Here is a 12,346-nt window from a genome sequence, read left to right on the forward strand (position 1 = left end):
GGTGTATATCAGAACACTTACTATCTACTGGCTTCTATTCCGTTAGTACATTGAACCACTAGGAAGGTGTATATCAGAACACTTACTATCCACTGGCTTCTATTCCGTTAGTACATTGAACCACTGGGAAGGTGTTTAACAGAACACTTACTATCTACTGAAGTGGCCATAATCCTCAGCTCTTTCTCACACCATTCAGTAAAGTCGTCCCCCTTGGAAATGTTCCCCTGAAACAACTTCTGGACTGCCTCCTACAAAACATCACATTTCACACATGTAATATATTACGAGGTGTACACATGTAGTGGTGGTATACAGACACAGGAAACCATACAAACAATTTCGGTACAAGTCTCCTAGCAATATTTAAATTTTATGATTTAGTATTTTTCAGAAACTGTTCAACCAGAATTTGGCTGGAGCCTTTACACAAATCAAGTGGATTGTATATTTTACCTCCTCTTTCTTCATCTTAGAAGGCTTTGGCTTGCTGGGGGTATTGACGATGGGTGCCGGTGCCATGATTTGGCCTCCCTTCAGGGCAGGGAACTCTGCATTGTTTGTCTGTCCACTGGTAGGATATGAAAAACAAACAGTGACTACAGTACCTCAGGAAAACTGATGACTTGTGTGGTTAATATATCTCACTTCTTTTCCAAATTGTCATTGTAGAATGAATACATTATTTAGAGGTTTTCCAACAATGGAAGGTTAGTTAATATGTTTACCATCAATTACAGTTATAAGGTAATTACAAATGTTCTTTAGTTTATACATTAACAAATGATAGTTACATGAACATGACAACACAATAGCTTCGCTTTTTAATTCTGCCAATGTTAGAATCATACTTTTGTGGTTTTAAAACTGACTCACTCTCGTAAGGTTGTTTTTGAGCCATTTATGCCAATTTACTTTTATTTTTGAGAAAACAACTAATAATAAAAACTGGTTCATCGAACCAAGTATCCTTGAAACAAGGTTACGTGAGAACAAATTACACATTTACCTGTTCTTTGACGAAGCAGCAGGTGCTCGCTTAGACGAGATGATAGCATCATCCCAGAAACCGAGAGAGCCTGCTCCATTACTGGTACCACTGTTCTGTTGTGCATTTGTCTGTGCTCTTACAGCATTTCCCCATGCCCCCTCACTAGCCCAGTGTGAAGGGGAGGTAACTCCACCCCATACACTTGCAGCACCAAGTGTTAGGTTCTGTGAATGACAAGTTAACATGAAGCGTCTTTCAGAACTTAGCAATATTCCGTTTTTTAAGTTTTAACACTACACTTTAGCAAAAACTATTCCTTTATCGACAACTGAAACATATGTTTTTGCTCACAAAACATGTATTGATAGATACCTTATTTTGACTTTGTTGTACTTGTTGTTGTTCATTCTTTCGTTCCGTCTCCTGTTGGGACTGTTCCTCCTGGATCTCCAACAGGGATTTTCCATTACTCTGACTGGGGGCTCTGTATAAACAAGTAAAACATCAGACAATGTAATCATGACTGGGGGTTCTGTATAAACAAGTACAACATCAGACAATGTAATCATGACTGGGTTTCTTTATAAACAAGTACAACATCAGACAATGTAATCATGACTGGGGGTTCTGTATAAACAAGTACAACATCAGACAATGTAATCGTGACTGGGGGTTCTGTATAATCGTGACTGAGGACTATATCTACAAGTACAATATCATAGTTTTTCCCTAATTAAGGAATTGATAATATTGAAGTGAAGAGTTATATTTTAAAACATTTGCTAAACAGTTTCTTCAAAATGTAAGCAAAGATTTTATACATGGTCACGTAACGGAACAAGTTCAGTGCTGATGCGCAATGTTTCAACCACATGTTTGATATGTATCAAATTGTCTAACTAAGGGGACAGTGTACATATCATAATAGTCATTAAAATGTCACACAAAAAACTTCACAGGGTATGCTCCATGAACCTATGAACAATAATTCTTTAATGATTCAATTAAGTCCTGGAAATCTGCTGTATGTTAACTAGGTTTCATACAATTTGACTGGATCTATAGTTTTAACCCCACCCTCACCACAGAAATGGTATAATTATGGAGAGGACAAACATACAATTTGACTGGATCTATAGTTTTGCCCCCACCCTCACCACAGAAATGGTATAATTATGGAGAGAACAAACATACAATTTGACTGGATCTATAGTTTTAACCCCACCCTCACCACAGAAATGGTATAATTATGGAGAGAACAAACATACAATTTGACTGGATCTATAGTTTCGACCCCACCCTCACCACAGAAATGGTATAATTATGGAGAGGACAAAAATACAATTTGACTGGATCTATAGTTTTGACCCCACCCTCACCACAGAAATGGTATAATTATGGAGAGACAAACATACACTTGACTAGACCAGGATTTCTGTTGTTGCTGCTGCTGTAAAGCTATCATCTGTTGTCGTTGTGCATCCGCCTTGCGCTGCATTTGCATCTGTAGAGAGTATCAAATTGTCCATGTAACAAATTTCTACAAGTATCTTGATTACTTTAAAAGTTACATACAAGTTTTTACAAATATGTTTGAAGTCTAAACACTTTTACTCTACATATTACTCTACATATTTCCTAGATTCAATTTTGCAAGAAATGCAACAGAATGTTTGCATCACTGAAGTCTTAAATTTCTTGCAAGGCATTTAATGATTATAATAGGCTGTGTACAATAGAATCTTCAGAAATCTGTAGGACTTTGTATTTGTATTGAGCCATTATCTGAACAAAAATATTCCAGGTTACACAGACAGTGGTACGGGTATCCTTAAAATATACAGTCCTTGTCATTGCTAAAGCATTTTTTATACGATCACATTTTGTCATATATAGCGTATGTAAAATCTGCATAACAGATTGGTTGTGTTTAAACTATTTATTTTATCACCTCATTAAAGTAACACTTTTCTAGAATACTGTGAATGGTATTTATTTGAACCACTTAAGTGTTTAATACATGACTGCTGATACTTTTCAAAATAGGACCAAACAAAATGTTGAACTTTTTCCTTGAGTCACTATCTAAATAACTGATTTCAATATCATTTTAGAATTAGTTTTATTCTGGTGGCAAATTTCTCATATTTTTATTCCAGCAATACAATTTATCTCGAATCATACTAATATTCCAAATCTTAATATCAAAGTGTGTGACGATTACATTTCAAAAATGCTATTCAAAAATTAAACACTACAGAACAATGGATATTCAGCAGTTCAAACATTTCTGAGCAGTTTATAAATATAAATCAGATTTTGTATTTTATTATTTGTGATTCCTGGCTGAATATAAACGTACAGATTCTTCCTGTTCATAGTGCTCCCTCTCTTCCTGTTCTTGAATCTCCAAAAGGGACTGGGTTTTATTAGACACTCCGCTGGCCCCCATGGCACTTGTCTGCTGGCTGGCCCACTGGGCATGGGACGGTAACTACATCACAACAAACAACATACATATAACTCAAATTTTAATGCTTACTTATTAATAAATACAGGTATTAATTTTTGATTCTCAAAGAGCACATTTGTTCATATAAATTTTTGATCACCATTTCATCATTTCACAAACTAGCTGGGTACAGGTAACATTTCTACAGGTAAGTTGACCCGAGGGCAAAACCATTGACGCTATCTGGTCCCGGACAATAGTCCAGGTAGGATCGCCATGCTTCAGCGAAAATTATTGACACTTCTCAAAACCACACTGTTAATACAAATTACAATGCAGTAATTAGCTAACACTCTATCTGTGATTACCGAATAACGATAGCTCTACTGAAATTAAATGAAATTATTTGCAGTCGCGATAGAGGAACAGTGTTGTTTTCACTTATCAACACGAGGTGTGAGGCCCTACTGCACGGTTAGAACTACAGACTGATTTGACCGAAAAGGATTATAAAAAAAATATGTTTATACTAGAAGTGTGGACATTCAATACATCATCCTCTTGAAATCTGCTCGAAAGAAACAAAATCTAAGCAGAATACATTATTTTTATGATGCTTCATTTAATAAATATTGAAATAATTCACGAGGCTATCGATCACGTGTTTACGTAGTGTTAGACGCGAGATCAACATGAAAGTGAGTCGGGGAAAAAACATGCACACTAGATAGGCTAAGCGATTTGAAAAAAACAAAAGGCCCAATGGGCCTGTATTGCTCACCTGGAATTAATCTCACACTTGTAATATTAAAAGTCGACTTAAATACAGCTACAGGCAGAATATCAGTGTTTGATTCATAAGAACCTATTGAAAGATTTAAACATATGATGCCTGTGACCTTGAATGTCAAACAAGGACATTAGGTTGAAAGTGGATCAAGGTCATTCATTTGAACAAACTTGGTAGTTCTTCATTCCAGCATGCTACAGGCCCAATTTCAGTACCCTGGGCCTTTTTGTTATAGAGGAGAAGTGGTTTGAAGATTTTACGACATTTGACTCCTTTGACCTTGAAAGTGGGTTAAGGTAATTCATTTGAACAAACTTGGTAGCCCTTTATCCCAGCATGCTACAGGCCCAATATCAGTACCCTGGGCCTTTTGGTTATTGAGAAGAAGTTGTTTGAAGATTTTAACATATTTGACCCCTGTGACCTTGAAAGTGGCTCAAGGTCATTCATTTGAACAAACTTCGTAGCTCTCCATACCAGTATGCTACAGGCCCAATATCAGTACCCTGGGCCTTTTGGTTATTTAGAAAAAGTTGTTTAAAGTAACATATTGGCGCCGTAAGCCGCACCACGGCATAAGCTCACTTAAAGGGCCAAGTGAGCTAAAAATACACTAAAAGTTGTGAGCGCGACAAATATTGGCGACATAAAACCTCACTTTAGCGACACAAAATGTTCCTAGCAAAACCAATTGGCGACACAAGAATTTTTCCTTAATGTGAGCCCTGATAAGAATGCTACCACAAATACTCAAAATATAAGGTATCAAAATGTGTGTATTCTGAAATGCTGTCAATCAGAACAGTTGACAGACCTCAGGATCAAAGCAGACAATATTTTAATGCTAAATTACAAAAAAAATGATCTTTCAAGAGTAACTTTGTTACAATGAATTAAAAAGTCTATAACCAAACCATTAAAATGACCAGTTTTTCTGACTCCTGGCTTGTATGTGTCAATATTAAGTAGAGTACCTGTATTTTTGCCAATTGATCCTGCATCTTTGCCATCTGTTCCTGTTGAAGTTTGCGGAGTGCCTCTTGTTGTTTGTGCTGTAATTCCTGTTGTCTTTGTGCATCCTGCAACATACACCACAAAACATTGACAAAGTAACAAGTGTTAATTGCAATAGAGAGGTAAAAAGTCTCATAACTAATAGGAAATATTGTCACATAACATAATTATCTTTGCTCTTGTGCTATTCAGTAATCCATTTTTATGATGATTTTCTGTCTTTCTGTTGTGATACTAAGTAGCTTACTGTTATTATCTGTTTGTTTTGTACAATATTTAGTACCATACCTGTTGTTTCTGTATTTCCAGATGTTTTTGTTTGTTCATTTCCTCTTCCTCTTGGCGCTGTATTTCTTGTTGTCGCTGTATCTCCTGTTGACGGATCAATTCCTGTCGCTGTAATTCTTGCTGCCGTAACTCTGCCTGCTGTCTTTGTAGTTCTTGTAATCTATTGAGAAGATACAAGAAAGCTGGTATAGAACTTTGTTTGAAGGTAATTTTGTCAGTTAATTAAAGTTTTAAGGTAAGTAAGTGTATCCATTAATGAAACTGTTATAAGTTTACCTGTTAATGAAATATGTTTTAAGATAAATTTACCCGTTAAAGAAATTTGATTTAAGATAAGAAGATAAGTCAACCCAATAATTAATTCAACATACTAAAATACAATATCAAACTGAGTTTAATGTTTATTGAATCTCCTACATGGACGATAGAATATATATATATATTTCTACCTGATCTCTTCCTCCCTTCTTCGTCTCTGTTCCTCTTCCTTTTGTCGTCTGATTTTTTCTTCCATTAGTCGTCTTTCCTCATCTGTTTTTCTCCTCTGCATCTCTTCCTCTTCTCGCATTTGTTTCTCTGCCTCCTCCTTCCGTCTAATTTCTTCTAATTTCTGAGAACAAATAAATATGATACTGCAAAATCTGAAATCTTCACATGTATTTTGTTTTAGTTTTCAGTATCACACCATTAATTCAATATTTTAAATATAAGAGCAAGTGGATAAAGCAAGAGTTTATCAATATAAACAAAATATAAATATTTGTGGTTCCAGAGGACTGGTGATAAATAAGTATACTCAACACTAAAATGTCCTTTCAGTGTTATATTATAAAACTTAAAAGGGCAGATCAACAATCTTCTCCGAGTCAACATGCAGATATGACAAGATATGTTTTAATAACTATATGAAGACACATGAAACTGTTTAACTGCGGAACAACCGGTTTGTCTTTTTTTAAATGCAATATTTTCGGGTATAAATGCTGGCAGACCTGCAAATTTTTATGCAGGCCTTGCAAGGCTTTTTTAAGGCTCGCCTGAAGGCACCATCAGATTACTAGGTCCGACCATATTTCATAAATAAACAACTCTGGTTTAGACAGGTTTTACAGCAGTACGAGAAAGAATGGCCCTGGTGGAGTTCAGACAAATTTTACAGCAGTACGAGAAAGAATGTCCCTGATGGAGTTCAGACAGATTTTACAGCAGTACAAGAAAGAATGGCCCTGATGGAGTTCAGTTTGGCTGTTTGGCTGTATATTTCTTAAACATTGTCTGATGTGTATGGAGCATAGTAGATCTGCATAAGACATGTCTTTATTCAACTCCATTATGTTGATCTTATCTAATACTATATTAGTCAATCATGCAGTTGTGACAATAGAGAGAGAAAATCAAATGCTGATTCTTTTACTTTCAACTCCAAGTATTTCTGTCGTTCCATCTCCATCATCTCTTTCTCTCTTTGTATTTCTTCCTTTCGTAATCTAAGTTCTTCTTGCTTTCTGTGAAATAATTCTGATCGTAGCTTTTCCACTTCTTCTTTTTGACGTTCATCAGTTTCCTGCAGAAAAGATGCAAAAATGTTGAAAGCTACTATTACGATTTCAATTGAGAAGCATATCAGTTATTTTTTGTGTCAGATTTTCGCATCATTTAAAGATGTAACATTTCTATAAAACCAGTTATTAAGTTTTAACCTGAGAAGGCTGTGTGTTACCTTTCTAGCCTTCTCAAGTTGTGCTTCTAGGTCCACTGCAGATATCACCGACTTTGGGTCCAGGTCCCACACACTCCCTGTCCCCTGGGCTAACAGATCTGTAGAATGAGAGGAAAACATCTCTTTAATAATCTATAAACATTATTTATGACAATTGTTGAAAAAATGAAAACATACCTTGCATTATTTTTTTCGAAAAATTCTGTACTATATCATTTTAAAATACAGAATACAATTGTTTTTCTTTCCTTCCATAGGGTAGCACTATTCAAGTTTAAGTATGTTTTGCATAGAGAACAATTAAGCAGAACTTCAAATTCTGCTTTTGAAATTTCAGATTCATCCCGACCTGACGGAAGGGTGAAAAATGCTAACAACAGGACCAGTGAGGGAGGAATATGGGACGGCTCCGAAGGAGGTGTAACCTAGCCATACTAAAGACTTACCTTGAACAGCTGGATTAATACTTCCCCATATTGACCCATCTTCTGCCTGTGGCGGTGACTTGGTGAGGTCGGCGGGCTGAGACATTGAGCGTTGAAATGTGTGTGACATTTGTCGAGGGGACTCGCCACCCACTCGTTCTGTAGGGGGAGACCTGTAAACAGAAAACTAATATTTTACTACTTTTTAGAAAACGTTTGCTGCAGTTTCATTTTGAACATTTGTAAACAATAAATATAAACCTAGCAATTAAATGTGAAGGGCAAATTGAATATTGGCCAAAAAAGGATTTTATCATCCAAAGACGAAAATTTGACTGGGCCAAAATTTCCCCCGTATACAGTATGTACTACTTTTTAATCATCAGCGCATTGATTGTTAGCACATACTTATTGTTCAAATGTTGTTTCTTGAAAGCTTTTGCATGGCATTTCACAATCTAGGCAGTACAGATTTTCTGTATCACCTCGACTAAGTATGTAACAATTCAGCTAGGAGATAGTTTGGATTATGTGTATACCTACCTAGGAGACAGTTTAGGGTCTGACTGACCCCCAGGCACAGGTAACATAGCAGACTGTTTGAGGAGGATCTGTGTAGCCAGCTGTTGTTGATGAAGAGGAGGGAGGTGTTTAAAATCATCGTTTTCCTGTAATTGTGTCATTACCTGTTGCATCTGTAAGTGTCTGTAATACACAAAGTAGGTATATTGTTATATATTACAATATCGTAACAGATAAACACCTGGCACAAAAGCAATAAAGATATACCCATTATATATATATACCCATATTATATATATTAGGTGGTAGGGTGGTGCAGTTGATAGCGCACTTGACTTTCACCCAGGTAGCCAGGGTTTGATTCCCAAATCGGACATGAAAAGGTTGGGGTTTCCTGCCCAAACACATGGGTTTTCTCCAGGTACTACCGTTTCCTCCCACAGTAAGCTCCCCTCCCCCGTTTTTACATAAGGGCCACCACAAGTGATTAGTATAAGTTGTAAAAACTTGTTTCATAATTTTAGTAAAATAAATAAAGTCTATATTTATACATATATAACACTTCTCCATATTTCTGCATGTTCATATGGTGATTTTATATCTATTGTTATTTCCCACTTTGGAATAAGCATGAAAAAAGCTTGAAAATTATAACTGCTAAAATATAAGCACGATTCTAACAAATCTTTTTCTTTTCTCTTATTTCATTTGAATATAAACTATAAAATTCATATGTTTGAAATTATTTAAGCATAAAAAAAAATTATCTTAATTTTTTTATTTGCATTGAAATAGGAATTAAACCTTAAATAATAGTTCCTGATACTTCAGTATTCTGAAATGTTATCAGTGTTGTTGTGGAGAGCCCTTGTTACTAGGTGTAGACACTGACCTTAACACGTGTAGACACTGACCTTAACACCATCTGTTGGTGCATCATGTGTTGTTGTATGACATACTGCTGCTGTAGAAGTTTTAACTGGTCCTGTTGTTGCTGCGCTGCCAGGTCAGGGCTCGCAGTCCTTTGAGGGGAATTCTGATCAGGTAATGAAAGTATTTAAGATTAGCAGGATAGAACATTTTCCAAGTTTTTCCCCCTATTTCCTTCTAGCCAAACATTAGCCTGTAAGACTTGTATGCCTCACTCCCAAATTCCTGACTGCAGTACATAATGAGTTTGAAGTACAAATATTTAACTAAGGTCACAGCAGTAAAGGACAAAGTTCAAGGTCACAAGAATGTTATGCAGCATGTGTTTCTCATAAAGGCACATACTTATATGAAGCTGCATGACTCTAGTTGCAGTACTTAGTCCATACCTGACCTAAATGCAAAAACTTTACCTAACAGACATACAAATGGACAAGAGCAACACTACCAATTAGTGAAAGGGAATAATAAAAGTTGACCAAACGAATGAGCTAGATAGTACAGTCAAGGTAATTGATACCCATGGATTCAAACTAAGTTGACAACCACTTAGTACTTACCAGTAGTGGAGGAGGTGCAGACCCTGGCAAAAATGGAACTCTTCCCCATCTCTTTATTAACTCTCCTGAAGTAGGATTATTTTGGATCAATTCATAAAACAATAAAATCAAGGCAGAGAATTCTGAACAATCTTCTACCTTTGTCAAACCTAATTTTTAAAAATGATCGAAGAGCCACAACTCTGTATATAGAACTGAACTCCACCAAATTTCAATATGTGATACAATGTACTCCACTATCACAAGAGGTCTGCACATACAAAATTTGGCAATAACAGGTGACACTGTATACAAGATATGCTCTGGACAACGTCAGGCACGGTAAACAAAGGGACATTTCTCTGTATATGGTGACAAGATTTCAGTATATAAACCTATGCCATCCCGAAAGGTATTTATTTACAAAATTTGGCAATTGTAGGTAAAAGAGTACATGCAAAATGCTTCAGACAAATTCACTAACTGCAAACCTAAAGACTGGTGAGTGACTAATAATCACAAGAGATTATGCATACTTTTCATCCTGATTGAACTGATGCTGGTATTGCTGGCATTTTAATATTTCATACACTGATTCTGTGATGATACCTGAAGTTCATTTCAGGCCAGTTCACTTTATATTATGTACCCAGGTAATAAAATATTAAACCTTGAATTTGCTCTGTGACTCACATTTACTCTAGGAATAGTAATTCAATACTTACATAATTTTAAAATTTGAGTACTGTAGATATCTTCATCAATTTTCTACATATAAAAATAAACCCAAAAATTGAAAACAAGTTAAGACAATTTTCCCATTTCTCAGACCTTTTTCCATCTAGCAGTTGAAAAGCTGTTGATCAATGTGTAAGCTGTAATATTTGTGAAATGTCAGACTTGTGTCATCTAGATTCTTACCTAGAGGTGAATACCGGTCATCGCATCCCCTCTTCACTTTTAAGTTCATGGTGAAATAACCAGCACTAAACCATTCTGCCATCTCACTGGATGTAAAGGGACCTGGGGGAAAGAATTGTGAAAATCTGTTCAATATTTTGCTACCAATCTCAAAAACAGAGAAACCACATTAATTAGGATACATGTCTGTTTAGGATGTTGATCATCAGAGACCAAATACAGAATCGCAATGTATTAGTACCCTTTTCACTCTTATATACTGATTGCAGTACAATAATTTGGGTTTAAAGCCTTTATTAATATTTCCTTTTATCTGCCCCAAAACATCTAACCATCACTAGCATGTATCCATCAATATGCCATTTTCAAAATGTGTTGAAAAAGGACATGAAAAGGCAAAAGTCCCAACTAATTTTATGTGTGATGACCTCGATAAAGATTTTGCAGTCAATATGTTTTGTGAGAGACTTACCTTGGACATCTCCCTGGGGATCTAAATAGAACCATTTTTTTGTATTTTCATCTTCTGGTGAGCTTTCCTCTTCTTCTTCCTATAAATTCATGAATGATATCTCACTTAAAACTCCACAACTTCATTCTTTAATTCATCGTTGTAAAGTACCACTTGGCACATCCTTAAGTGTTGTATTCAAATACATGTCAAAGAACAATTAAATTTGAATATATATACAATATTTCAATTTTCTTCAAATATTCATGATAAATCTATAATGTATAAGTATTGAAACATGTCTATCTACTATAACTCCTATTTCCAACAATATTGTGGACCATCTCCTTCCCTTTAATTCCTGCATCGTGATTGACTTATCCTCAACCCGAAAATATTAAACAAGTTTCATCAGAATATTGTTATATTCAATGAAAGTAAATTTGCAGAAACTTCCAACCAGTCAAAGCAGGGTTAATATGCTAAATCATTCACACAGACTATGCCCAACACCGAACTATTTAAAGTCTTCATATAATGTACATACTACGTTTCCATGAAATTGAATAATATTTAGCAAGCTGTCTTTCGGAGTGTGAACATAGCCCAATCAAAGTGGTCTATGCTAATTAATTACACAGATTTTGCTCAAGGTCAAATTTAGCCTAGTCTTTGCATATTGAACATGTTAACTGTGTTTCATCAAAAGTGACGACACACAATGCTCATACATTAACATAACTTATTAAAAATTTGACAGGCGTTTGAAAAACTAGCACTATCTCTTCATCAGACAAACATTAGAAACATAACCCTTTCTCTACTAAGTACTCGGACATGACAACCTCCCCCTACAACCAGATATAAGCCAAACAGAGCCACAATCCTACCTCTGCCTCCACATCGATGGCATCTAACATGACAACCTCCCCCTACAACCAGATATAAGCCTAACAGAGCCACAATCCTAACTCTGCCTCCACATCGATGGCATCTAACATGACAACCTCCCCCTACAACCAGATACAAGAGGCCCATAGGGCCTGTATCGCTCACCTTGATATCTAAGCAATCATGGCAGAATATTCTCCAAATGAGATCCAAGGGAATATGCATGCCAGACCCCAAGGCCAATCCTTGTAGCATATATATCTGTATTCAATTTTTCATGCCCAGCAATTTTATGTATGGTTATGGGGTGGGGATCTCAACTGTTTCCAAGCTGCGACGCAGAAACTAGGTCCCTACGGTTGTGGCCAGACCCCAGGATCAATTCTAATATCATGACTGCATTTGTCTCTTT

At 36.0% G+C, this 12,346-nt stretch overlaps 1 protein-coding gene across 1 annotated transcript in view; it reads right to left on the reverse strand.

Annotated features, from left to right (window-relative positions):
- LOC110460248 (GRB10-interacting GYF protein 2-like) overlaps positions 1–12,346 on the reverse strand; it is a 28,637-nt gene that overhangs the window by 6,485 nt on the left and 9,806 nt on the right. The window contains exons 10-26 of the mRNA XM_021513062.1: positions 11,065–11,143; positions 10,593–10,694; positions 9,693–9,757; positions 9,117–9,238; positions 8,224–8,385; positions 7,702–7,853; positions 7,256–7,353; positions 6,950–7,099; positions 5,985–6,145; positions 5,536–5,695; positions 5,208–5,312; positions 3,354–3,485; positions 2,407–2,495; positions 1,364–1,475; positions 1,010–1,215; positions 457–571; positions 152–251 (exon numbers count right to left, since the gene is read on the reverse strand). Of these exons, the coding sequence (XP_021368737.1) occupies positions 152–251; positions 457–571; positions 1,010–1,215; positions 1,364–1,475; positions 2,407–2,495; positions 3,354–3,485; positions 5,208–5,312; positions 5,536–5,695; positions 5,985–6,145; positions 6,950–7,099; positions 7,256–7,353; positions 7,702–7,853; positions 8,224–8,385; positions 9,117–9,238; positions 9,693–9,757; positions 10,593–10,694; positions 11,065–11,143 (2,110 nt within the window). The remainder of the gene's footprint in view (positions 1–151; positions 252–456; positions 572–1,009; positions 1,216–1,363; positions 1,476–2,406; positions 2,496–3,353; positions 3,486–5,207; positions 5,313–5,535; positions 5,696–5,984; positions 6,146–6,949; positions 7,100–7,255; positions 7,354–7,701; positions 7,854–8,223; positions 8,386–9,116; positions 9,239–9,692; positions 9,758–10,592; positions 10,695–11,064; positions 11,144–12,346) is intronic.

The sequence above is a fragment of the Mizuhopecten yessoensis genome, unplaced genomic scaffold (genome assembly GCF_002113885.1).
Source record: "Mizuhopecten yessoensis strain PY_sf001 unplaced genomic scaffold, ASM211388v2 scaffold10333, whole genome shotgun sequence".
NCBI classification, from domain to species: domain Eukaryota; kingdom Metazoa; phylum Mollusca; class Bivalvia; order Pectinida; family Pectinidae; genus Mizuhopecten; species Mizuhopecten yessoensis.